The 27,399-nt window shown below is 43.7% G+C and overlaps 1 protein-coding gene across 2 annotated transcripts in view; it reads left to right on the top strand.

Moving 5' to 3' along the window:
• Nucleotides 1–22,357, top strand: part of raph1b (Ras association (RalGDS/AF-6) and pleckstrin homology domains 1b) — a 32,595-nt gene extending 10,238 nt beyond the window's left edge. Inside the window, exons 2-17 of one of the 2 annotated variants that reach the window (XM_072448454.1) lie at nt 1,193–1,299; nt 4,814–4,933; nt 7,149–7,254; nt 8,657–8,854; nt 9,150–9,490; nt 10,336–10,404; nt 11,001–11,075; nt 12,569–12,646; nt 13,526–13,685; nt 14,294–14,415; nt 14,654–14,719; nt 14,802–14,945; nt 15,609–15,719; nt 15,997–16,216; nt 16,631–16,761; nt 18,808–22,357. In XM_072448454.1, the coding sequence (XP_072304555.1) occupies nt 4,814–4,933; nt 7,149–7,254; nt 8,657–8,854; nt 9,150–9,490; nt 10,336–10,404; nt 11,001–11,075; nt 12,569–12,646; nt 13,526–13,685; nt 14,294–14,415; nt 14,654–14,719; nt 14,802–14,945; nt 15,609–15,719; nt 15,997–16,216; nt 16,631–16,761; nt 18,808–21,369 (4,503 nt within the window). In that variant the 5' untranslated portion in view covers nt 1,193–1,299 and the 3' untranslated portion in view covers nt 21,370–22,357. The remainder of the gene's footprint in view (nt 1–1,192; nt 1,300–4,813; nt 4,934–7,148; nt 7,255–8,656; nt 8,855–9,149; nt 9,491–10,335; nt 10,405–11,000; nt 11,076–12,568; nt 12,647–13,525; nt 13,686–14,293; nt 14,416–14,653; nt 14,720–14,801; nt 14,946–15,608; nt 15,720–15,996; nt 16,217–16,630; nt 16,762–18,807) is intronic. The other variant, XM_072448524.1, reaches the window with a different exon arrangement.
• The last annotated feature ends 5,042 nt before the right edge of the window (nt 22,358–27,399 follow it).

The following is a 27,399-nucleotide window of genomic DNA, read 5'->3' as shown; positions in this document are numbered from 1 at the left end:
AGTTAGTGCCACAGTTATCATGGGCAAAATAATTGTGATTAAAGATAATATCACAATATTCATTCAAATTTCAGACAGTTTGAAAATGAAAATATACTTGACTATTTGTGTCATGTACCTTTTTAGTTAAAGATACTGAGAATATCTTATCAGTACACGCTTTCAAAAGATGTGTTCTAAATTACAGTGGGCAAAAGTGAAGGGAAACATAATGTGAAACTGGGGGTAACTACAAATCAAAACCAATCCGACACATGTGAGTGATGTCAGAGCTTTGATTAAAATAACATTTGACATGATTTGTTTATTTAATTGAATATTATGATAGGCACTTATTTAAAATCCAGATTTTTAGATTTTCCTGGACAAATACTAACCCCAAAATAGTTTTGCATTTTATTTACGAATATATTTAAATACATACATACTATAACTCCAAATTTTACTCTTTGTGAAGTTTTCAAAATGAATAAAGCATGTTCCAATAATCTATTGCAACATATTTTAGTGCATAAATTGTGCATAAACGGGCTTGAGTTAAGCTCTGAAACGGGCTCGAGTTGAGCTCTGAAACGGGCTCGAGTTGAGCTCTGAAACGGGCTCGAGTTGAGCTCTGAAACGGGCTCGAGTTGAGCTCTGAAACGGGCTCGAGTTGAGCTCTGAAACGGGCTCGAGTTGAGCTCTGAAACGGGCTCGAGTTGAGCTCTGAAACGGGCTCGTGTCACCCTCTGCGTCGGATATATTTAATCCTTACTTGTGCTTTTCCTCATCAAGCACAGGATTGTTGTTGTGCTGATGTTTCAAATGAACTTTCTTCTATTCCACTTCTTCTGCAGAAATATTTATAGCCTTTGTTTTGATCCTAAATGGGGCTCAGACAGAGGCAGACGGTGCAGATTATTCACTTTGTTTGATCTGAATTGTGACTTTCAGTAAATGGAAGGAGTTTGTGCTGAGCTCATGTGAAAGAGCTCAGGCTCTGGTGAGTCGGGCTCAGTGTAAACCAGGTTTAAACTGTGAGCTAAGCCGGGGTCAAAAGGTCACTCAAGTCCAGGTCAAATGATCAAGTCAAGTTGTTGTAAAATCAGCAGTTATAGAATTGAATCCTTCTGTTGTGTCTCTTCCGCTCTTTCTTTATAATCTGGTTTTAATTTAGACTTTTGTGGTAAATTCTTTTCTTTTCTCTCTCCAGCGTCTGATACTACTACTACTACTACTACTACAAGTACTTCTACTGTGAGAGAATAAACCAGAGGACCAGAGGACCAGACCTACAACTAAAGAAGAAACAACTCAAAGGTGAGAATAAATATAAAACATACTATTGTAAAACTGTGCAAAGTGTAAAATAACAGTCCAAATGCAGGGAAACGACTCCCAGCAGCTCATGGACTAAACCAGGCCTAAACAGAGGCAACGGCATAACTGTACGAAGAGCTGAGGATGAAGCAGATGGAGTTTCTCGTTTATTCTGCAAACTTGGAATTACTAAACACCTTTTTTGTGAAATGTTGAGATCAGCCTCATGTTTTAAAAAAGTATCATTTGGGTACAATTTAGATTTGATCAAGAAAACTTCTGGAGCACTAAAAGAACCTTTCAGCTGTGCTCCTGGGGGAACAAGGTCAGCCCAAAGTTAGCTATCGAGATCTGCCCCGATAGAATGTGATCACACTTCGTAGCACCGTTTACACCGAAATGACCAACTTGGTAGTAAAGGGGTCTGGACTCCATTGAGGTCTGTTGGGTCATCAGAGCAGACTTGTAAGTGGTCCACATCTGGGGTGATTCTGAGGTCAAATGGACAGAGCTGCACTCAAACATTACAAATGACAAAAAGTAGTAAATTATTTAAGATACTTAAGATTCCTTCTAAACCACTAAAACCTTAAACCTTTTATGTTCTCACTCTGAGTAAACGCTATGTTTTGCACTGTTCAATGCAAATGTGATGTAAATGTGTCCACAGAGTGTCATTGTGGAGTTTAGAGCAGGTTTATCCAGATTGGAGGGAAATATGAAAATATTTAGGACAAATACAGGAGCAGGAAAATTAGATGGAGTATTTCTCTGTTAATGTTCCTGTTTTTAAAGACAAAAAACATCTGACTCGCCTCTGTAGCTGCAGAAGTAGTATTACGTGGCATAATTTATAGTTCTTTTAATGGTTTCTTTTAATCATAAACTATTTCATCGTGATACAAACCCAGGACTAAAACTGTGGACTAAAGCAGGACTGAGCGACAGCTGGAGGTTCAGGCAAAGACTCTTTTCCCAACCTCATGTTTCAGAATGGACATGTGTTTAAACGACAAGTGTCACAGTGAACGAGTGAGAGGAGTGAGAGGAGCGACGGGGCATACCAGGGGACCGGTATGTGTTATTGGAGGCAGGATGAGGAAAGAGAGGGAGAAGAAGAGTGGTAGGTCTGATTATGGGAATAATGATAATCACCATTATTTGAATCACAACTGAAATCACAAATATTCATAAGGTTATTTGTTTAGAGAGAAGGCAGGACTTCAGCGGGTCTAAAATGAAGAGAACAAATGACAACATCACAATTTCCAATACTCAACACAGATTTAAATACCACACTGATTATAAAATAGGACTGGAATCCCAGGGTCCGTCACGACTCGATACAATACACGACACACGGCTCGCCATATGATATCACAGTGTGGTGTTTGATGTATACATTGATATATTGCACATTATATATTCTGCCAACAAAACCCTGAATATGCCACCCACAATCCATATGTCGCTTCATCACTTTATCTCAATGAGTAAAACACTTCTACAAGTTCAGTTTGTGTCCTCTTTATGTGATTCTTTCCCCACAGTTTTGTTACTTTGTTCAAATCAATATCAAGTTTTGATACTAGATTTATATTGATCACTATCATTAGTAGTATTAGGAGAGAGAATGGAGGAAGGGAGAGAGAGAAGGGGAGAAACGAGATGTGTTATAAACTGGGAGGAGTAAAAGAAAATATGACGATGGAAAGAGAAAAGAACATTTTGAGGACTTTTTCCAATTTTAAGTACATTCTACTTTGTTTGAATTCTTCATTGCTATGGAAATGGTCCTGTTTTTGTATTTTGAATCCCATGGACAGCGAAAACGTTGAGGGGCGGGGCAAAGAAAGTGAAGAGGTGACGTGAGAGAGAGAGAGAGAAATGGCAGCTGGAGCATAGACGCATGAATGAAAAGTCTAATGTTCCAGGTGGTAGACTGTTCCCGTTCGGGGGGGGGGAGCAGGTGCATAGCGGGTGGTGTCTATTTCCAGGAGCGGCCTGTGGAGCTCCACTGAGGGGCAGCTCCAGGACATAGCCCCGTTCCACAGCATTTCAATAAAAACCCATGTACTTCACTATCTGCTGTGATGCCAAACGAGAGCCGGAACCAGGGTCTTAACCAGGATCTTTGTTTGTTGGCGTTAAATGAATATAAAATGCCTGAATAGAGACCAGTTGTTTGTGTGTGAACAACAGGAGCAGAGTCAGAGTACATTTTATGGATGACACACTGTGATTTAGAGTCAGATGGTTCCACTTTTCCACAGTCCGAGGAGGAGCCTGGAGCCGGGACAAAACCAGGGACTTAACTAGGGACTAAACCAGGGCACGTTTTTGTTCCCTGCCCCATCAATTAATCTGTAAAAGTTGTACAATACATATAGATCATTTATAATTCAACATGCCGGTAATAATTGAATGAACAAAGTAGTCGCAACCCCAGTTTAGTCGCTGTTATGTCCTGCAGCTGCCGTTTCCTGTTGAACTCAGACCAAATAAAAATGGGGAATTCTCATCCACGTCCGGTTTCTCATGCTGCAGATTTTTCACAACATGATTAGTCTGTGTCTGCCATGTCACAGAAGGACTTAGGCTTATTGTTCAGTCCTGGTTCAGTCCTGGTCGCTCTGGGTCTTGTTTGTGAGCAGCACATTCCAGGGGTAGGTTTTATTATTACAGCATACATTTTTATTCCTAAAATTGCCCATGGATAACGAGTATAAAGTGATATATCTGCTCTTTTTGTGTTTTTTGTTTTACCGTTCACTCACTTTTTGCGATACTTGAACTTCCAAGCAATACATTTAAAGCCACGTGTCACATTTCTAGACAATAGACTTAAACCAGGCTCATCACATTTACATTTTACAACTAATACATTTAACTTTTTTACTTCTGAACAAAATAATTTGAATATTGTGATCAGGATACAAAAAAAAACAAAAAACAATAAAATATCACCCACATCTTAATTTCTTTCGCCCAGTTTCATGTGTTTTTGAGGGCTGTGGAGGACCCCGGCAGCAGATATTTCCTATGCTGTTAATGATTGGTCGGAGACCGATAAGACTTTGAACAAATTTGGGTCTGACCCAGAAACTCTCTAAACAAACTCTGAACCCGTGCGAGCGACAAATAAAACCTCCTCCACTTCTCTGAACAGGAGTGGACCTAGAGTTATTGTATTATTGGATTATATTTTAACCTCTCTATAGTGATGCAAAAACACAAACGCAAAGAATGCATTAAAAGTAAATGTTGTAGGATAATCTGTGATATGATATATATTTTTGTTGAAAGGTTTGAGTTTTTAAATTTGAGTATTTTTTTTTTAATCAATTGCTAAAAATAAAGTAAAAACACTAAATGTCTGGTGTTCAAGCTTTGCCTCTCCTTTTATCACTACATGAGACCCTCAAACTCAAAATGTTATAGTTTTTAAAGCTCCTCCATACAGATCAGGTGTGCTCTATATTTATTTTTAATAGTTTTATGGTTATGTTTCCAGATGGATCAAGTGTCCGATGATGAATTGGACCATGGAGCGGAAGAGGACAGCGACAAAGAAGACCAGGATCTGGACCAGATGTTTGGGGCGTGGCTCGGCGAACTCGACAAACTCACACAGGTATAAGTACTATTGCTACTACTGCAATTGCTACGATTTCAAATACTACTGTAATTGGTACTAGTAATGGTACACACATAGGAGTGCAACTACTTTGTACAGTTACTAATACCGTATTTTCCGGGCTATAAGTCGCACCAGCCAAAAAATGCATAATAGAGAAGAAAAAAACATTTATAAGTTGCATTGGAGTATGAAACGCAGTTGCAAGTGTGAAAATAACACAAAATATCAAATATAAGTCGCTCTGGAGTATAAGTATATAAGGAATAAATATATATAAGTCGCACCCCGGCCAAAACTATGAAAAAAGGTGCGTGTGCAAAAGGCCCCGCCGCGGCCCCTGTGCTCCTATGCTCTTGTGTTGTTGTTGTTGTTGTTGTTGTTGTTGTTGTTGTTGTTGTTTTATGGCGGTTGGCATCCAAGTGTTGCATTACCGCCAGACTTTATTCCTCAGACTTTGGTTCATGGGGCGACCACTAGAGGCGCGCCAGCACCACAGGGTGTCTTATGACATCCCTGCATTCCACCTTTACTCTTTCCTCCTGCATCACCGAGGGTCTTATGCTGTCACCGGCGGGACGTCCCTTGACTTAGTGACACTACATAGCAGCTACATTCCGCCTTTGATCCTGTGGCGAGGAGAAATATGTATGTGTGGTTATTGTCTGCGTCTACTTGTGAGTGTTAATAAAGCTACCAAAAGCACATCGTATCTTTTCCGATCATCCTTCCTGGCCTTAAGTAGTGCTCTGGCATTCACTCCCGAGCTGTGACTTCTACAAACCCAGAACTAGCACCTTACAGTCCGGACAGTCCGGAGTTATCCCTCCAACAGTGCGACTCATAGTTCGGAAAATATGGTATGTGCTATGACTCAAATTAGAGACTACTAGCTTGGCATGAACTACCAGAGGTGGGTAGAGTAGCCAAAGATTGTACTCAAATAAGAGTAACGTTCCGTCTAAACAATAGTGCTTAAGAAAGAAATTTTTATAATTTTTTTTTAATTTAGTTAATTTTATTGTATGTCTGTCTGTAATTTCTTGCTGCTGCCTGCTGTGTGAAGCACTTTGATTTGCCTTATGTATGAAATGTGCTCTACAAATAAACTTGCCTTTCATTGTAATCAACTAAAATAATCGTTAGCTGCTGCGCTGGACTCGTCCTGAAGTAACGATGTAGGTTGATCGCTGACTAAAACAGTCCACTGTATATACTATAACAAACGGGTGGATCAGAGCCTGTAGTTTCCATGCCAACGGTCACAGTGACGATCCAACTCTTGTCGCCTGGCAACAGTATCCCGTAGCAACCATCTCCTTTCCAACCTTTGAGTGAGAAGCATAAATACATGCAGACTAAAAATATTAGACTGCTGGTTAATAAAGTATTTAGGTTTTAGCTTGTGTTCCTTAAACGTGTCGCTGCTCATGTCCTTTGGCACATACTCTTGTATAATATATGATTCTGTTATGTTTCTAAACCATGAGAAAACTTGCACTGATGCAGCTTCTCAGTTCTTGTGTTTGGCTCATTCAAATAGTCACATCGAATGAAAAAGTTGTTATGATTCCTAACAAACAGAAGACATTTTTATCATCTCATCCCAATGTCACTAACGGGAAGAATATTAATTTTAAAAAGTTGCTATTACCTCCAAATGATGCATTTTCTTGCCTTAACAATTAAATAAATAATTACTTTACTCCTAAATATGATCTTTGTAGACGCCTTCAGTCATGATATTTTCATATAATTTGATTGATAATAATGTATTTTAAAAATCCTACTGGACAACAACAGATTAAATTTAGTTGATTTCCCATTTGTAATTTAAAAACACCATTGGAACGCACGCAAACATCTCAGATTGCACAGTGTAAAACAATACAAGCATCACATAAACTATGGACATAAAGTACAAAACACAAAAAGAACCAAGATACATTTTAACACTGAATTAAACAGATTAAGTTACTAAAATAAAATGTTGAGCCTCAAGAACAACAGTGCAGCAATTCTCCGCTTAAAGAAAGGTACTGAACTCTTTACAATGTTACGTGACCAATCGCAGTGAAGCAAGGACACATAAGTGGCAACTTACTAGCTTTATATTACGTTTGTTCACAATGATCAAAAAACAACTCCTTATCCTATATTTATTTTGCGCCTGTATTCACAGAATGACAAACTTGTTGTGTTATTTCTTCAGAGTCTGGACGATGGACGACCTCAGAAAAGCGTCCAGAAGCCTCCTCTTAGACAGGAGACCAACATGGCCAACTTCTCCTACCGCTTCTCCATGTACAACATCAACGGTAACTTCTAGAGTGGAGTGAAAAAGAGTAAAGATTGTCTTTTGAGGGAAATCTAAATGACCTCAACTACCTTAAAGAAATGTCTTTTATGGGCGATTTCTCTAAGTTTTGGCAACAATCTGTGCGCTCTGTGTCTTTCCCCCTCACTCCTGTGTGCTCTGTGTCTTTCCCCCTTACTCCTGTGTGCTCTGTGTCTTTCCCCCTCACTCCTGTGTGCTCTGTGTCTTTCCCCCTCACTCCTGTGTGCTCTGTGTCTTTCCCCCTCACTCCTGTGTGCTCTGTCTTTCCCCCTCACTCCTGTGTGCTCTGTGTCTTTCCCCCTCACTCCTGTGCGCTCTGTGTCTTTCCCCCTCACTCCTGTGCGCTCTGTGTCTTTCCCCCTCCCTCCTGTGCGCTCTGTGTCTTTCCCCCTCACTCCTGTGTGCTCTGTGTCTTTCCCCCTCACTCCTGTGTGCTCTGTGTCTTTCCCCCTCACTCCTGTGAGCTCTGTGTCTTTCCCCCTCACTCCTGTGCGCTCTGTGTCTTTCCCCCTCCCTCCTGTGCGCTCTGTGTCTTTCCCCCTCACTCCTGTGCGCTCTGTGTCTTTCCCCCTCACTCCTGTGTGCTCTGTGTCTTTCCCCCTCACTCCTGTGTGCTCTGTGTCTTTCCCCCTCACTCCTGTGTGCTCTGTGTCTTTCCCCCTCACTCCTGTGTGCTCTGTGTCTTTCCCCCTCACTCCTGTGTGCTCTGTGTCTTTCCCCCTCACTCCTGTGCGCTCTGTGTCTTTCCCCCTCACTCCTGTGCGCTCTGTGTCTTTCCCCCTCACTCCTGTGTGCTCTGTGTCTTTCCCCCTCACTCCTGTGCGCTCTGTGTCTTTCCCCCTCACTCCTGTGTGCTCTGTGTCTTTCCCCCTCACTCCTGTGTGCTCTGTGTCTTTCCCCCTCACTCCTGTGTGCTCTGTGTCTTTCCCCCTCACTCCTGTGCGCTCTGTGTCTTTCCCCCTCACTCCTGTGTGCTCTGTGTCTTTCCCCCTCACTCCTGTGAGCTCTCACTACTGACAAAGCAAGTTCAGTTCTGAAGATCAGAAAACACAACTAAATTGATTCATTGTAACTGTGACTGTAGATGGGTTTGATGTCATAATAGAGTGCTACATGTCTCACGTTACTTTTTATTTGATGGAGATGTGTTGAAAAATCCCAGAAAGTGTGTGCGATGCAAACCCAGATGCACAATACTGGATTATCCTATCATGAATACAAGATAAAACATTAGTTTCAAACCCCTGATGCACATAAAGCAACATTCACTATATAAACTGCAACAGAAAACCCTGGTTTTAAAGTAAAAACGTCATTCTTTCCACCCTCAAACCCGGTGTTCTCAGTTTTGATAAGCAGTCTGTTTGTGACTTCTGTTACAGAGGCATTGAACCAGGGCGAGCCGGTGGACTTGGACGCTCTTATGGCTGACCTCTGCTCCATCGAACAGGAGCTGACACCGACCTCCAGACCAGGGTCAGGGGTCAGAAGTCAGCCGGCCAAAGGGCCCCAGCAGAGGGCACAAGGGAGTCAGAGCAACGGCACCAGGAGCAACACGGGAGGAGCGGGCAGCAGTGGAGGTACGAGTACAAACCAAAGACTAAGGCTGAACTAATGTACCAAATACAAAGACATAGAGCAGAATAAAGTGGTCTAAGAGCCCGACCCGGGGGACCGACCCGGGAGCCCGACCCGGGAGCCCGACCCGGGGGACCGACCCATGGAACCGACCGACCCATGGAACCGACCGACCCATGGAACCGACCGACCCATGGGACGACTGACCCGGGGGACCGACCGACCCGGGGGACCGACCGACCCGGGGGACCGACCGACCCGGAGACTTAAACCTCTCTGTGTTGTCGCTCCCTGAAGGCAGCTCCAGCAGCAGCACTCGCGCCTCTCCCGCCAGCTCTGTGCGTGGCTCCGCCTCGCGCCCTGCCCCCTCTGCTCTTTCATTGGATGAGATTACTGCCCGTCTGGACCAGGCATCTGCGAGCATGGACCAGGCGGCTCGTGACTCCTCCTCTTCCTCCGGCTCCTCCTCGAGCTCCACATCAGGGTCGACCCTCAGGAGACCCTCTGCTGCATCCACAGGCAGTGCGGAGGGCAGTCATGACAGGGCAAGGCCTGTGGGGGGCGCCACGGAGCAGAGGGCCAGTGTGGACTCCCTGGACACATCAAGACAGACCGTCTCCGGACAGAACCAGACTGAGGTGAAACAAGCACCTATATTCTGCTCCACTGCCTTTTTTCTCTTAAAGGTGCACTAAATGACTTTCTGATGGAGGGTCTGCCGCTTGTTTCATGAAGATGTTACTGACGCCTACATTCTTAAGACTGGTACAGTTCCATACACTAGCTCCGATGCTTTTTAAATGGGAGAGTTAGCATTAGCCTTCAAACATCACAAACTATGAAAAACCAGAACCTCAATATAAAACATTACCACGTGTAGCATTCAGCACAGGGCGATATTGCCCAAACTTTTTATCATGAGATACGAAAACATTTTAGCTAACAATTGAATTTATGATATCATTGCCGCTTGACAAATAGTGATATTTGTACCAACTTATTAGGATATTTATATTGCTTCTACTCCTCAACCCTTTTCAGTCATTATTATGTTTGTCTGCAGAGCCTCCACAGTCACATTTGTAATTAGCCACGCTCTTTCCCCCTCATAACTGTGAGAAAAATCAGCTGCAGTGTACGCACAATTATATTGCAATGTTCCAAATTTATTATTGCCCCGAAAGCAAATCACGATACATAATGAACAATAGGATATGGCCTAGCAATGTTTAGCGTGGTTTATTAACATAAACTTTCTAAAGTGGTGACCAAAACATTTTAAATGGTTTTAATTTAAGTTTTTTTTTTTAGGACGTTTTAAATTAAAAAGACAGATCTCTGCAGTTTTGTAAAGCCAAGAGACGCTTTACATTGGCCCCTGGTGTTGGACTCTCATTACAAAGGTTACACAGTGCACCTTTAAGCTGTTGATTTCCAAAGGTTTGTGGGGAAGGGCATCTGACATACTATGTGTCTAACCCAGAGTACAGGTAAAACCGCCCGACGGCAGCTCCACTTCACACCAGCAGGGAGCGACAGCGAGAGGGTTGTTGTAAGTGAGAGACACCTGGTTTAGACCTGGTTTAGTCCTGGGATCAGACCTGGTTTAGACCATGTTTTAGATTGGGTTTAGACCAGGTTTAGTCCTTGGTTAGACCCTGTTAGATCCTGTTGTTTGTGTGTAGAGAAAATTGGTAATTAAAATAAAATCCACAATTTCTCCAATTCTTTTATCCACATTTCATAAAAAATGGGAGACACTGACTCATAATAAACAGCACAATTATATAAAAAAAATAGCTTTAAACAAAATTGCTTCTGTATTTTATATTTCTGTCTGGGTCTAGAAGATATGAGCAAAATTGATGGAATTTTTACATCACTAACATTGGTTTAAAAGTGTCTCATCTTTTGTGAAATTGGGGTAAATTCGTTATTTATGTAGAATTCTCTAACAGTTTTCTCTTTATTGATTTAATTGTTTTAAATTTGTAAACTTTTCTCCTATATGTAGTTAACCCTCGTCTGTCTTTCTTTGCAGCAGCAGCCAATCAAATCTTCCAAATCAACTCTTTCTTTAATTCTTTAAATAATCCACTTTGTGCTGATTTTTACAATATTGTCATCTTTTCTGATTCCCTCTTAAAGCATCCGTATCTGGACAAAGAAACGTCGCTCATTCTGAAAAACATTGCCGGAAAACCAGCTCACCTTCTGACCAAGGTAAGACCACAAGGTTTAGCCCTGTTCTAGTCCAGTCTCGGGCCAAGTTTAGTCCTGGTTTACTGTTGATTTATTTCTGATGTCGTTCTGGTTAAGATCTTTTGATGCTGTTTGGTCTTTGTTAAGTTTTAGTTTAGTCATTTTTTTTCCTCTCGCTTTAGTCCCATTTTAGTCCCGGGTCAGCACTGGTTCTGCTCTTTTTAGATGCGTGCACATATGACTTTTTATTGAGAAAACTCTAATGTTAAGACTATTGTTTAATCGTGGACATAGACTTTGTTTAGGTCCATTTCAGTGCTGGTTTAGTCTTTGATTCAACCTTTTGTGATTTTGGCATTGTTCACACTTGAATTTGAGTCCAATTTAGTCTTGGTTTGGTCCTCCTCTAGTACGGGTTTAGTCCAGGCTTAATTCTGTCCCAAATTTGACTAGTTCTGGTTTTAAATGTATATTAATGGGACTACAAATCAAGTTTGTAATTCCAGGATTTGACTTAGTTTAGTCCTTGTTTAGACCGTTGATTAGGTCTTGGTTTAATCCTCTCGTAAGCCCGGTTTAGGCCTTTGTTTTGGTCCTTGTTTAGTCCCCGCTTTAGTCCTGATTATTAATTGTAATGTTTATTTTTTCTCCTTCACCCTCCGACCTGTTATCATGTGCCAGATTGTTCACATTCCTACGTCTAATCCTCCGTCACGCTTTTGTCCTGGTTTTTTGAATCCATGGACTCCTTTTTTTGTACTTTTTCGTGGATTTAGGTTCAGATCGATTGGGCATGCTCCGAACACTCCACTCCGACTTTAAAAAGGGGAAACGATCGTGTGAAATCGGGCTAGACCTGGTTTGGGTTTGGGGGAGGGTCAAACGGCTCTACTCACATCCTACTCGCTTTTCACAACGCTGCCTGTCAAAATATTCTGGTTTATTCCCATTGTCAACATACTTTAATGCCATATTTTGACAGGTAGACCTCTATTTTACAATTTATTTTAGTGTTTTCCCAATTTTGTGAAAGGATTTTTGTTTCTTTTACGGAATGTGTCGCTTTTGTCCTGGTTTTCTGTGATCAAAGATGTCGGAAGCATCTGAATCGGAAGAGTAAATGCCACATTGGAATTATTTGGGATTTAAAACGGAAACAATCGGGTAAAAATGATGGCATCTTGTTGGAAAGGAAAGGTAAGAATTTGAGAGACTGAATATGGGAAACATGTAGACGCATCGATGTCGACCCAAGTTGCATACATAGCGTTGCATGTATAGATTTATATTTAATATACTGTAAGTGTCATAGGTAGGAGATTATTGAATAAAAGTAATTATAGATGTGTTTTTTGTGTGGAATGATCTTAATACAAATTGAATTCACATTTTTCTTGTCTTTTTAATGAACGCATTTATTACCTTCATTTATTTAATTGTATTTATTGAATATGGATATCTTTCTTTAATATTTATTTTCACCATTTGATTATTTGTGTGTTTGTTTTTTGCAGGAGGAGCAGGCGGCCAAGCAGAAGGCAGAGAAGATCCGTGTGGCGCTGGAGAAAATCAAAGAGGCTCAGGTCAAAAAGGTAAAAATAATCATTGAATATTAGACTTTAGTCCTCGTTTAGAGCGTCCTAGGTGCCCTCCGGTTTGAGACCTTAGTCCCGTTTCAGTGCTTCTTCAGTCCTGATGTAGTGCTCGGTTTAAACCAGCTTTTCATCTAGTTTATTGTCTTGTCTCCTTGCGTTCAGAGCTAAAGTAGGTCAATGCAGCTTTTGATAGTAAAAGGCAGGGGGCAGCAGTGAGCCAACAGAGGAATGTGACAGGTTGATTTGAGAATGAGTTTAGAAAGAACTGACTGTCTAAATGGGGACTAAGCCAGTACTAAACAAAGACTAAATGTATAACTTAACCAGGAAGAAATAAGGACCCACATTTTTCAACAGATTAGCATTAATCTGAAATAATCCTTTGAGATTTTTAAATCTCAAACGACAATCAAACTGAAACATGACCAAGAGTGATGTGTGAGGCATTGGACTAGACTAACTGGGGTAAATATTTAACTAATCCAAAAATCCTATGTATTTCAAAACTTTGTAGAGGTCTAAACTACAGGATTAAAGCTTTTACACAAACTAAGACTTCACGGAAACACCGGGAGGTTCACAGAAGACAGGAGATTACCTAAACACAATTGATCATCAAATTACAATCATTAAACTCTATTAAAGTCGATAAAGTCCAGGAGTGGTCTATGGTAGTAAAGATTTCAATGGTAGTCATGGACATTGCTTTTAGAATTAAAGACGTTTCAACTTCAATCTGAAAGTAATTTTCATTCTGATGAAAATGGTTTTATAAATTCTAGCTTTTGATTCAGTTGTATTTCATTTAGCGTGAGTTCAGTTCTTGCTTTTGTTACTGATCTAAACCCAGTCTAAACCTGGTTTAACCCCCTACAGTTGGTCATCCGCGTGCACATGTCTGACGAGAGCTCAAAGACGATGATGGTGGACGAGCGTCAGACGGTCAGACAGGTCCTGGACTCGCTCTTGGACAAGTCTCACTGTGGATATTCCCCCGACTGGAGCCTGGTGGAGACTCTGTCTGAGCTACGCATGGGTGAGCTGCCACTACATGTTCTTTATTTCTACAGGAAACAAACAAGAAAGATGTCTTATACCAAGTTAAAGCAAAAGATGCTAATCTCACCCTGTAGTCTTTGGGCAGGATGATTTTACAATCTAAAAAAAGGAACAATGTAGAGATACAGTACCTGACTTTGTCATTGTACGTAGTACTACTACTGATACTGTAGCGGTGAGACACTACTACATACTACTGCTGCTGCTAGTAGTGCTACTTGTACTAGTACTACCTACTACTATCTAAAAAGCACTCAAATACTCAATCTTTAGGAACACCAAAATACTGGTAATTAAAATGTTACGGTAACAATTTAAAGCTGTTGTATCCGACTTTTTTAGATGGATAGAGCTTTCTATCTTTCCTTCCTTGATTACCCTCAGGAGACATGTAAGTGTCCAGTTGCACAAGACAAGCTACAAAACTATGATATTGTATAACTATATATTAATGATGTACCAAATGGTTTGTGAGAGCCAGGAACTAGACAGGTTTACATATTTACTTCCTCCTTTCACCTTTTGAAAATCAGGTACACCACATTTAAAAGTGATAATATTGTTTTTTTGTTTTTGTCTTTTCAGAGCGCATATTTGAGGACCATGAAAACCTGGTGGAGAACCTTCTGAACTGGACCAGAGACAGCCATAACAAACTCATGTTCATTGAACGAATCGAGAAGTACGCTCTCTTCAAGAACCCACAGGTAAAGGTCAGGGTTAGGGCAAAACCCGGGTTAAACCTAGAATAGTCCAAGTTAAGAGTAGTGTAGTTCATGGTTCAGTCCTGGTCAAGCCCTGTTTAGTCTTTTTGATCTAGTCCGGATTAAGACCTTATTTAGACCATTAACTCCCTGTTTAGTCCTGGTTTATTCATGTTTTGCGCTTCTGGTTGTGAATGGACTTGTATCCTTGCACGCAGGACTAAAACATTCATTTTTGCAGAACTATTTGTTGGGGCGGAAGGAGACGACTGAAATGGCCGACAGGAACAAAGAGGCGCTTCTGGAGGTGAGGATTCAGGACCTTTCATCATTCTTTTTTTGTTTTTTCAAAAAAGATTTCACTGACATGTTCTATAATGCATTTTTAGGAGTGTTTTTGCGGCAGCTCAGTGTCTGTGCCTGAAATCGAAGGAGTTTTGTGGCTTAAAGAAGATGGAAAAAAGTCCTGGAAGAAAAGATATTTCCTGCTCCGAGCGTCAGGGATTTATTATGTCCCAAAGGGGAAAGCCAAGGTCTGCTCCTCCTCTGTGCCCTTAGCTCCGTCTACTCCTCCTCTGCTCAGTCTGCTCCTCCTCTGTGACCTCTGCTCCTCCTCTGTGCCCTCTGCTCCTTTTCTGTCCCCTCTGCTCAGTCTGCTCCTCCTCTTTGCCCTCTGCTCAGTCTGCTCCTCTTCTGTTCCCTCTGCTCAGTCTGCTCCTCCTCTGTCCCCTCTGCTCAGTCTGCTCCTCCTCTGCTCAGTCTGCTCCTCCTCTGCTCCCTCTCCTCCTCCTCTGTGCCCTCTGCTCCTCTTCTGTGCCCTCTGCTCCTCTTCTGTCCCCTCTGCTCAGTCTGCCCCTCCTCTGCTCCCTCTGCCCCTCCTCTGTGCCCTCTGCTCCTCTTCTGTCCCCTCTGCTCTGTCTGCCCCTCCTCTGTGCCCTCTGCTCCTTCTCTGTCCCCTCTGCTCCGTCTGCTCCTCCTCTCTGCCCTCTGCACCGTCTGCTCCTCCTCTGCACCGTCTGCTCTTCCTCTGCTCTGTCTGCTCCTCTGTGCCCTCTGCTCCTCCTCTGCTCTGTCTGCTCCTCTGTGCCCTCTGCTCCTCTTCTGTCCCCTCTGCTCTGTCTGCTCCTCCTCTCTGCCCTCTGCTCCTCCTCTGTCCCTCCCACTCTGACCCCCTCCTCTCTCTTTTTTCCGTGCAGACCTCTCGAGACCTGGTTTGCTTCCTTCAGCTCGACCATGTAAACGTTTACTACGGCCAAGACTATCGCTCCAAATACAAGGCCCCGACCGACTACTGCCTGGCTCTGAAGGTAACGCTTGATTTCATTTCTTCATGTTTGCTGAACTGAAACGGAGCAACGGATCATGGGCCATGTAAAAAAAAAAAACACAACTAAACCATCAAATGCCCCAAAGTCCATATTTCCCTCTGATCATCTTGAATTTTCACATTTCACAACGCAAACGCCTTCACGAGAAAACAAACCTTTGATCATGTTATATATCGATTTAAACAAAATGCATGACTCCTGGTTTTGTCCCGTCCTCTTCGGCACGTTGACCGTTGACATTTCCGTGTGTCTCCAGCACCCTCAGATCCAGAAGAAATCTCAGTACATAAAGTATTTGTGCTGCGACGACGTCCGGACCCTGCACCAGTGGGTGAACGGGATCAGGATCGCCAAATACGGCCGCCAACTGTACGTGAACTACCAGGGGGCCATGAGGAGGACGGAGGCGGCGTACGACTGGTCATCTCTGTCCACCACCAGTCTGCGCTCGGGGTCCAGCTGCACCAGCATCCCAGGTCTGAACCCACGGCACTGGGCCCCATGGGACGGGGACAAGGATAGGACCAGGAACTAAAGTGGGACTAAACTAATACTAAAATGGAGATGGAGCTCGTACTGGACTAGGACTAAGAAGAGACTGAAGCGGGATTTGGCTAAGGATTTAAACGGGACTAGCACAGGACTGAACCAGGGACTAAACTAGTACTAAACCAAAGACTGAGCTTGAGTCGGGACTAAAGCAGGCCAAAACCAAGGACTAGTTATAAAGACTAAAGTAAACCAAGAAAAGCAAATGCTAAACCAGGATTTAACCATGAACTAGAACCAGGACTAAGGACAAACTTGGAACTAGAGCCAAGTCTGGACCGAGACTCAAGCGGTAACTGGATTATGATCAGATAAAGGTAGTATTTTGTGGTGTTTTGCAGAGTCCCAGTCGAACCACTCTGGGGACAGTGGTGTGGACTCTGGATCTTCTCACGGGCGTTCTCAAAGTGTGGTCAGCTCCATCTTCTCCGAGGCCTGGAAGAGGGGAACGCAGATTGAGGAGAGCACCAAGGTACCTCAACATTTTTTCTAAATAAATCATGTATTTTAGATGTGGATAGCACTTTAAATAAATGAGGCCAGCCAACAGAATCAAAAGCTTTTTCCGCATCCTGGCATATTATTACAGGGTTTTTTGTTTTGTTGTTTTGGAACAATTTACTGGTAACTATATAGTTCATTATGTGTGAAGATTGTCTTATGTTGTCTTTAACTTGACGTTTGTTAATAGATCCCGTCTGATCATTGTGAATTGGGAGTATTTGTTCCATTCTTTTGGACAAAATTGAGGTGTATATACAGTAGTCCACATTCAGAATTGAGATTGATCTGTATGAGGCACAGTCAAGTCGATCCTTCCCCTCTTTAGTTCTAAAAGGAAATGGTGGCTTCCTTCCAACTTGGAGGGATCGGAGCTTTTTTAAGTGCCTTGTTAAAAGTTGATAAAAGGAGTACGTGTCTTTTAGAGCTTTGTACCACTCTGAGACGAACCTGTCATTCCCCAGAGATTTATTGTTTTGATGAAATGTTTTTGTAAAAGGATTCTAACGATTATTTGTATTTGGTCCTGTTTGGTTAAAACAAGAAAAATGTTCTCTCGATCCGTTTGTTTTCTAAGCTTCCACATTAATAATTTTGAGAATGTTTGTCTGGTGAAGAGCATTTTTATTTATTTATTTCCTGTGAGGCCAGCTCATTAATCTCAACCTTTTTGTCTTTTTAATTTCCTGTAGCATTTGAGGATCCTTATTTCCAACAGCTTTAGTTTGTTCTGTAAACTGGGGTATTTACTGGCATTTACTGAACACTGGCCCACATTAGGCAAAAACTCACATGTCTCCAGTAAGGTCCAGGTCCGTTTCATTGAAATAAAGGGATAAAAATGAAAAAATGAAATTAAAGCCGGTAATGAATTGGCAAATTAGCTTGTCTGATCCGGGTTGGCCTGAAGCAAGACGTCTGGATTCAGCCACGACACGCTGTTTATCACTGAAGTTGTGGAACTTGATTATAATGGGTCCTGGACGCTGGTTTGGGGCCTGTTTGGGAGCCAGGGAGTGATGTGCATGGTCAATCTTTATTTTCCCAGCTTTTGTTGTTTTAGATCTTCAGGGATCCAGATCTCCAAATACTTGGCCACATTTTTGCCCTCAGTGTCCTCTAGAATGCACATGTTGCTTCTGCGATTACGGATCGTCAACCTTTTGACTGTAAGACAATTATTTGCAGTTTGCAGAGTAGATACGGTTCCTTTCAAAATCAGAGTTCTCATTCTCCGATGCTGTGGCTGGGCTGGTCAGTTCTTGGATTTAAAATGACTCGTCTGTCTTTGTATAATCATGTCAGTAAACTCCCGTAAAGCCCCCATAATCACCGGGTCTATCTGGCTCCGGGTCTTTGCCACCGGTACGTCCGACCCGGCGCTGGAGCTTGGAGCTTGAGCTGTCGAGAGGTGGTCAGAGTAATGGCGAAGTGTTGGCCGGAGCCTGTGCCTGGGCGTGCTGGAGCTACTGCCGATGTGCAGCTATCTAGCTTTGATGTAGCATTGCAAGCCTGTGGTGTTTTCTTCTGTTTTTTCTTAAATATGTTCCCGAAAAAAGTGTCTAAGCTCATTGAATGTCTGCTCCGATGTAGAAATATCTGGTTTCCCCTTGTGAACGTGTAATAAATACAGATAAAACCAATACAAATGACCGCAGCCAGACAGACGCGTACGAACCAGGCAGCAATCATCCCGGAACTACGATTTAGTGACTGTTTCATAAAAATAAAAACATCTCCTTTGATAAAAATCTATTTTGTGCAGCCTGTGATGCGACTGATGTGATATCGGGTTCTACAATAATACATTGAAATTGAAATCTCAAGATGAGTAATCAAAAATTAAAAAAATGAAATGAAAAGAATAAAAAGGATGAATGATGATTATTTAAAAAAATTATCATATTTAATAAATTATGTAGTACAATTTTAGTCTTTGCAGTTTGGATGATGGATATTAGGAAAGCAGACTCTCCTTTCATGAGCATAAATCTGACATTTGATTGTATCTTTGCAGCAAATGCGAATGGAAGCGGCTCGAGCGGCGACTCTTCCCCACGGCTCCCACGGACACAAGCACCACAGCCAACACTCCGTGGACCTGCCGCCTCCGCCTCCTCAGCCCCAGAATCTCCCCCCAAACCTGCCCCAGCCTCTTCCCGCTCTGCCCCTGCAGCAGACTCCCCCATCCCAGCCTCCTCCCCCAAATCTACCCCTCAAAAACAACAGCCCTGCTCACTCTCCTCCCGCCTCGGCATCCAATGCGGCACCTCCTCTTTTGCAAAACATCTCAAATCCCAGCTTTCCTCCGCCGCCGCCTCCTACTGCTGCCCCTCCTCAGTCCAACAATTTCTCCAACAAAATCTCTAGTCCTGTTCGCGCTCAACCTTTTCCCGACCCGATTATTCACTTTCCACCTCCACCCGATACCAATTTAGACTCCTCCCCTCTGCAGTCTCCGGGTGGGATTACCGAGTGTCCGATTCCACCCGCGCCTCCGGGTCACTCCGACCAAACTGTGCCGAATCTGCCTTCACCTGTAACTCCTGATGTACCTCCCCTTTCTCCTCTTCCCATGACTAATCCTAATCCTGCCCCGCCACCGCCGCCTCCTCCACCTTTACCCGTCGAACACTTGCCGCCGCCACCGCCGCCTCCTCCGCCCCCTCCGCCGCCGCCGCCTCCTCCTCCCCCGCCCCAAACCATCTCCGCCAACACGACAGTGCTCAACATGTACAAGTTCAGCACCATCACCAGGCTACAGAACCAGAATAACCTGGCCAAGCAGCAGCAGCAGTGTGCCCCGCCTCCGCCCGCTCCTCCCCCGCCTCCACCCGCACAGGTCGTGGTGAAGCCCGTGAACCACATCGCAGCCAGGACAAACGTGCCTCCTCCTCCTCCTCTGCCTCCGCAGTTTAGGCCCATGCCCGGTTCAGCGATGGCAAAACTCTCGAACCCGATGGCAAAACTCTCGAACCCGATGGCAAAACTCTCGAACCTGACGTCTTTCCCTCTCTCGAGCGTCTTCCCCCCTCCGCCGCCGCCGCCTCCCCCACCTCCCGCAGCGCCGGTTTGCAGCATAATGCACACGCCATACGCCAATGGGATAAAGCAGGCCTTGAAAGAGCGTTTCCCAAGCCCTCCGCGCGACCTGTTCTCGCCGAACGCACACTTGCGCGCTTCAACTCCGCCCGCTCAAGCTCCTCCCCATCTTCCCCCGCCTCCCCCTCCGCCGCCTCCCCCTCCCCCCCCGCCACAGCAGCACAAATCAGCCTTCCCCCCTCAACCTCCCTCGTTCAACCATCAGATATCGTCAAGTTTCCCTCCACCTCCTCCACCTGCGCCCAAAACCTTCACTCCTCGATTTGTCCCAACTAAACCAATGTCTCCGGTCACGCCTTTCCCTCCAGCCCCCCCTCTCGGCTGTCCCAGCCCGCCACCCCCTCCTCCCCCGCCCCCACCTGCCCCTATGAAGAAACAGTTCAGCCTTCATTCGTCTCCAAACCCTCCTCCGCCAACGCTACCCAAGCAGCACAGCCTTGCCAAGCCAAACTCAAATTCTTTAGTGAAACAACTTGCGAGTCAGTTTCCAGGCACCTCCTCCCACGCACCCCTCGCTCCCCAAACAGACACCCCCAAACCGCCGCTCTCCCCTCCTCCACCTGCCGTCAAAACCAAACCAAAATGGCAGCCCGGAGGACAACAGACGCCCGACTTTCCACCTCCGCCTTTGAATAACTCCACTCCTCCTCCTCCACCTCTGCCCTCTGCAGATTCAGGCTCTCCTTTAAAAAAATCTCCGCCTGAAGCTTTCAAAAAGGCTCCCCCAACGCCGCAACGAAACTCCAGCATCAAATCTGAAGCTTCTTCATCGTATTTAGAGTCCAAGCGCAATCTTTTGAGTAAATTTGGGCAGCAGGCCTCCTCCCAAACTCAGTTTTCATCTCCTCCGTGTCCAAACAGTGGCTCCCCAAGTAGAGACCCCTCGTCTGGGCCGCCCGCTCCTCCAAAACCAGGAAAACTTAACTTGTCCCACCTGCCAGTAGCCCTTCAGGCCAAAGTAAACCAGGCCAAAGGCGATTTCCCCTCTCCACCTGCTGATGCAAGCTCTTTTCCTCCACCTCCAAACGCCTGTGAGCTCTTCCCACCTCCACCGCCTCCAGGCAACGACACGCATAACCCCAAAGTTGCTGTGGTGAACCCGCAGCCCCAAGCACCCCCTCCTCCGCCGCCTGTACCCCTTGTTACCAACTCCTGGAGCAAAAGTTTAAAGAAAGCCAACCCACCCAACCCTCCACCCATCTCTCCTCCAGCTTCACCCAAAAATGGTTCCTCGGGGCAGGGGAACTTTCTGGACGACTTGCACCGGACCTTGAAGCGTAAATCAGTGGGTAGGCAGGGTCCTCCTTTGCAAGCTGACCAGGTAGGAGGAACTGTGGATGATATGGCTCTTCCTCCTCCTCCTCCCGAGCTCTTAGACACGGGGGGAAATATTTCAGGCTATGCAACGCTACGACGCGGACCACCACCCACCCCGCCCAAAAGAGGAGACTGTACCAAGTTGACCGGAGAATGCTGAAAATCTGTGGAACTATTACTAGACTTTTATTGATATTATAAAGTGTACATGAAGGGGACTTAAGAGCAAAAGATGTACATACGAAAGGCAAACAGATGAAACGGAATGGGGAAAAACTGGTCCTGACTCAGATTAAACTACTGTTACTTAAAACATGATTATTGGCGTCAGGTATAATGTGAGTTATATGAATAAATTCCATCGCCAAAGCCACGTTTCGACTGGTCCTGTTCCCCCCCCGACCGGTTCGCCTTGGAGCGCTTTGGCACAGTTCTTTTATTCACAGAATCCGTTTCCATGGTCCAAGGGCCTGGCTCGGGCTCCACAGGCAGAGGTCTCCTACGTGAGCAGCTGACGTCACCTTAACATAACTATTTAAAATCTCAATTGGACCGGTAATTACACTTTTTAATCATAAAGCCGAACTCTGCAAGCTAATTTTGGTTTGTCTCTTTCTGATTTTATTTCACTTCTGTGCCTCTACCCCGTGTTTTAACGTCTTTTTACGTGTTGCTTTGAGTTTGAATGTTAGATGCACTATGCACTGGATATATAATAAGCCTATTTCCGGTCTTGACGTGAGTACCAAACGGAAGACTTTGGTTGCTAACGTGCCCTTGCTTTGTTTTGCTAAGCTTGTCGGCTCAACTTGCATGTTTGCCTGGCCTCCATTCTGATCTTCTTGTATTTATCTACACAGTGGCTTACCAGGCAACATATAAGTCTCCATCACTGGAAATATAGCAGTTTATCAGAATATCAAGTCCATGTTTGATGAGGAATTATTATTTTCTGCGTTCTCTCCTATCCAATCATCTCACTTAGCAAAAGTTGACCTGGAGCCAAAACGAGCTAGAATGTTTTCCACTTCGGGCCCCTTTGGATGGGCAGGTACAGTTCACTTAAGACAATGGAGACCGTACCAATCCGCTCCAAAGCAAACCAGCGGAAATATGGCTTTAGTCTAGACCACATGTAAACCAGGGACTTAAAGAAAATGGCTCCTATATTCTCCCAAAATGGCCTTTTCTCTCTGTAACAATGATCTAATGCAATGTCCTCCTCAAAACATCCCAAACATGGCGTTATGTTTGGTTTCAATCACACGTTTCAGTAATCCTGCAGATTCTTCTCAAAAAAACGTTGTAGCCCCCGCTGATGTCATGAGGTTGTGGTCCTCTGATTTTTTTTTTCAATAGGAGCTGAATTACTTGTTCTCTATACACATGAATGAAGGATAAATGTGGCTCCTGCCTGCGACCCCTGTTACTACATTCTATGGTCAATGCATTATTTCCCATAGACGCCTTTAAAAGACATTTAAAAACGTTAATGTTGTGGAAATGTAAGCAAAGGAATTTTGCTTTTTTTATAAAATTATTTAACTGATATTGTTTTGTTTTTTTGTATGATTAGGTGTTTTTCTAATGCAACTGATGATGACGAATTATTGTTGCAAATCTGTCTCGAGAGTTTTAGCCTGAAGTCTAAAATCTATATGGCCAAATGATTAGGTACAACTGTTCTACAAAATGCAGTCCTGGTTGAGACTTAGTCCTGGTTAAGAACTGGTTTAAAAATATGTAACCCTCAGCAAATAAAGGAAAAGAAAGCATACAAATTTGAAAGTTTTAGACCACTTTTAGTCTTGAAACTTGGAGTTCAAATAAAGACCAGACTGGACTAGACCTGGCCTTTCCTTTAGTTGGTTATTAATCGGTTTTTCATATGTATTTTTAAGATAAGAGAGCCTTTATTTGTCCACACAATGGGGACATTTTGGATTTTGAAAGAGGCGGTAACCACTTTGTCACACCACAGTGAGAACAGGCGCATTTAATAATACGACCCCCTGTAATTCTAATTTGACAGATTTGCCTCGACTGTTCGTTTGGGAGAATGAATGTATATGAAGTTTGTAATTTTTTATTCTTTTGAAATGTGCTCCGATGATGAAGCCTTACAGATGTGAACGTGCACAAAACTGTTTTCATTTTTCAACACATTTAAAATGAATTTGTGAGAGACTTTAGGTGTTTTGTGACTTCTGTGGACCCAGTTTCTCAGATTTCATTTCAAATGCGATAGTAAATGTACAAATTTGTCTGCGTTGAATGTTTTGTTTAATGTTTTTTTTTACAAATTGTCTTGGTGCCTGCAGACTTTAATTTCAGGCCTTTATGGTGCTTCAGGTTGTTTTCATCTCATTTATAAATTGCCATTTAAAACTCGCCCTACTCTGCTTTTGAAAAGACCAAGCTGTGTTCTTTTCTCGACTAATGCAATTTGTCATTTTTATCAACGTAATATTTCAGTTGGGGGAAAAAAAATAAAGACTGAATATATGGGCAAATGTCTGAAACTTGCTTTATCAACTACCGGTAAATGTGGACACAACTCGGCTTAATAGAGCTTTTGTAACTAGAAGAAAAGACCAATTAAGGATCGACAACCACACTTGAACCTGTGTGACCAGAACCTTAACCTGCCGATGGAGACATCCAAGTGTTTCTCCTTCACAGTTTATGTTCAGGCCATGGCTCATGTTCAGCTCCTCCTCCAGAGGCTGCACTGGTTCATGACTGGAGCAGGAGCTGGGCTTTGGGTACTGACCATTCACATAGGTTTAAACACACTGGATTTGCTTTGAAAGTGGCTACACAAATGAGACTCGTGTGAGGCTCATTCTGCTTTTGGACAGTCTTGAGAACCAAAACACCAAATTATAGCATTTGATAAAGCAGAGTAGGGGTATTCCTGCAATGGCCAACTGTCTCAGACATGTATTCATACCTTCCGAACAGTGTAACTTACAGATGTGGATTGTTGGTCCAAATGAAGGAGGTTGTGTCCTGTTGTTGTATAAACAATATACATTGGAAATCTGCTCGTGTCAAGTCATTGGGTACATTTTTTGGACTGAAATTTGGGGTAGATGTAAATTAAAATAAAAATTAGGAAGAACACTGAATATACTAGTGAGTTCAGAGTTTCCCTACACTTTGTCTCACACAAAGTGCCCCCTCTTGTAAATATTATTTGCATAAAACATTCTTGATGCAAAATTGACCACAAAAAACTTTCGTATAATGTTAAATATTGCCACCAAACCTCCCTCTGCCTGAGCTCTGAGGCTAAGCAGGGTTAGTACTTGGATGAGAGCGCCTGAACACGGGGCTCTGGCTAGGGTTGCCAACCGTCCCGGATTGCCCGGCAGCCGAACTCCGGCTGCTGAACGCTGATCCGAGGTCAGATTGAATTGAAATCCCTGACCTGTCCTCGCTCTCTGATGCCACCGCCAGCTCAAGATCAAGTATTATTCAAATCAATAGAGGGAAACCGAAGGTAAAGCGTCAGTTAAGTGTCTGAAGCATATGGTTATAGTCTAATGCTAACATGACATTTGAGAAACTTAATAATAATTAGTAATTGTCTTCACTATTCCCATCAACAATACATCCAAGCAAGTACAGTAGTGGTTTGCCAAAATTACACTGAAATTAATAGGTTTATGGTATGGCTAATGAAACCTTGTAATTTCTGTAATTATTATTGGTCAGCTGTAAAAAAAGAGTCCCTCATTTGGGGTTGAGATAGTTGGCAACCCTAGCTCTGGCTCTACAGTGCACTACGCTTCACCCACCTTGTCTTGCTTGAATGTGGTGTGCGAGTGAATAGTGGTCGGAGGCGCTGAAGATTGGAAGCCTTCCATCAGACTGCCCCAGGGCAGCTGTAACTACAGTAGAATTATTCAGAATAATTCTACTGTAGTTACAGCTGCCCAGTTTGTGAATTGTTCATTGATAATGGCAAAACATTTCTGATTCTGAATCAGAAATGTTTTGCCATTATCAATGAACAATTCACAAAAACACTTAATAGCGATAGTAAAATATACAAAATAAAGGCCTTCCATAAATAAGCTATTGCATACAAATTGATCTGGGCAAAATAATACAAAATGTTCAGTATGGACAGAACAACATTGCAAAACTAGCTGACAAAGTGTTGTGACAAGTGTCCCTTTAATTAATCAATTGAATGAGTCCAACAGTGGAAGGAAAGAAACTGTTCTTGTGGTGTAAAGGGGGGAGTGGCCTCCTGCCTGAGGGGAGTGGCCTCCTGCCTGAGGGGAGTGGCCTCCATATCCAGGGTGAGAAGGGTCAGCTGTGTTCCGAGCTGCTCATCCTTGAGTTCTGGAGACGCACAGAGACACTGCTGCAGTCTGTGTCTGTCCCTGGCAGTGGACACCGTGGACCACATGATGAAGAAGGTGAAGAGTCTCCTCATGAGGGTCCACTACCTTCTTATCTCTGCACATGTTATCCAGAGAGACAAGCAGTTGCCAGTCACAGGTCAGATCTGTGGAGAGGCTGGCCCTTTATCTTTATCAATTAACTTGATGACTCAAACATTCTATATATTTGTAAGTGATCGATCAATGTTGCCAGGGACAAACAGAGACTACAGCGCATTGTGCCTCTACTGAGAAGGTGATCAGCAGCATCTCTGCAGGACCTGTACGTCTCCAGGACTCTGGGACGAGCAGGTTGGATCACAGCCGACCCTTCTCACCCTGGACACGGACTATTTGAGCCACTCCCCTCAGGCAGAAGGCCACTCTCTTCAGGCAGGAGGCCACTCCCCTCAGACAGGAGGCTACAGTCCATCCAAACCAAAACCTCCCGCCACAAGAACAGTTTCTTTCCCTTTGCCGTTGGACTCATGAACACTGTCTCTGTCACACATAATTTAACCACTCACTGCACTGTTCATTTTCTGCACTACATATTTAAATTCAACTGTAAAAATGTGTGTGCCTATTTTTATTCTTATTTTTTTATATTATAGCCTATTTTTATTTTTTATCCTATTGCAGATTTTAATTGTTTTTATTTTTGACTTATATAGGTTGACTTTATATAAGATAAAATTAGCATTTATTTGTCTCACGATGGGGAAATTCCAGTGTTGCAACACAGAGTAGGTACAGAAGTAAATAATAAAAAGCAGATAACTTCACTCTTGTAGAAAAACTCTTATATGTATGTGTGAGTCACTCTCTCAATGTCCCGTCCCTGGATGTTCACTGGTAAGGGGGCAGTGGGGTGGCCTCTGCGGAAGTCCACCACCATCTCCTTGGTCTTCCCCGCGTTGATGAGGAGGTGGTTCTGCTGACACCAGTCCACAAAGTCCTGCTCCAGTCCTCTGTACTCCACATCATCGTCGTCCGTGATGAGTCCGATGATGGCAGAGTCATCAGAGAACTTCTGCAGGACACAGCTGTCCGTGTCATGTCTGAAGTCTGCAGTGTAAAGGGTGAAGAGAAAGGGCGCGAGGACAGTGCCCTGGGGCGCCCCCACACTGCAGGTCTGAGTGTCAGACACACAGTCCCGGGCTCTCACAAACTGGGGTCGATCTGTGAGGTCCTGGATCCACTCTGCCAGGTCCTACTCCATAGGTTGTTTTATCATTGTTCATTGTTTTATGTTGCACCGAATCACCAAAACGAGTTCCTATGTTTGTGAATTCTGTTCATTCACAATGGCAATAAACCATTTCTGATTCTGATTCTGATTCTGATGTAATGATACTGTGCATAGGTTTACTAGGATTCTCCTGCTCTTGCTGAGTAATTGATTTCAGAGGCAAGTGGTTAAAGTTATATTGTGTTCTGTAGCAACATGTCAGACTTCAAAATGGGCAAGGCAAAAAATGATTACAAAGTAGAGGAATTAAATGTCATACTGTGGAACACTTACTGGGGTGCACGGTGGCAAAGGCGGTTAGCGTTCGATTCCCGGACCAGACCAACATCACATGATCTCTCTGGGTGTAGTCTGCATGTTCTCCCCGTGTTACTGTGGCTTCCTCCCACCGTCCAAAGACATGCATGTGTTAGGCAAAATTGGTGACTCTAAATTGGCCCTAGTGAATGAGTGTGAACTGTCTGTAATGTCTATGTCTCTGTGTTGGCCCTGCGACAAGTTGGCCACTGTCCAGGGTGTACCCCGCCTAAGGCCCGAAGTC

The sequence above is a fragment of the Eucyclogobius newberryi genome, unplaced genomic scaffold (genome assembly GCF_026437365.1).
Source record: "Eucyclogobius newberryi isolate DKJ021-1_F unplaced genomic scaffold, fEucNew1.0.hap1 SCAF_1, whole genome shotgun sequence".
Lineage (NCBI taxonomy): Eukaryota > Metazoa > Chordata > Actinopteri > Gobiiformes > Gobiidae > Eucyclogobius > Eucyclogobius newberryi.
The sequence above is the reverse complement of the archived record's forward strand: the minus strand, read 5'-3'. Positions and strand labels throughout refer to the sequence as shown.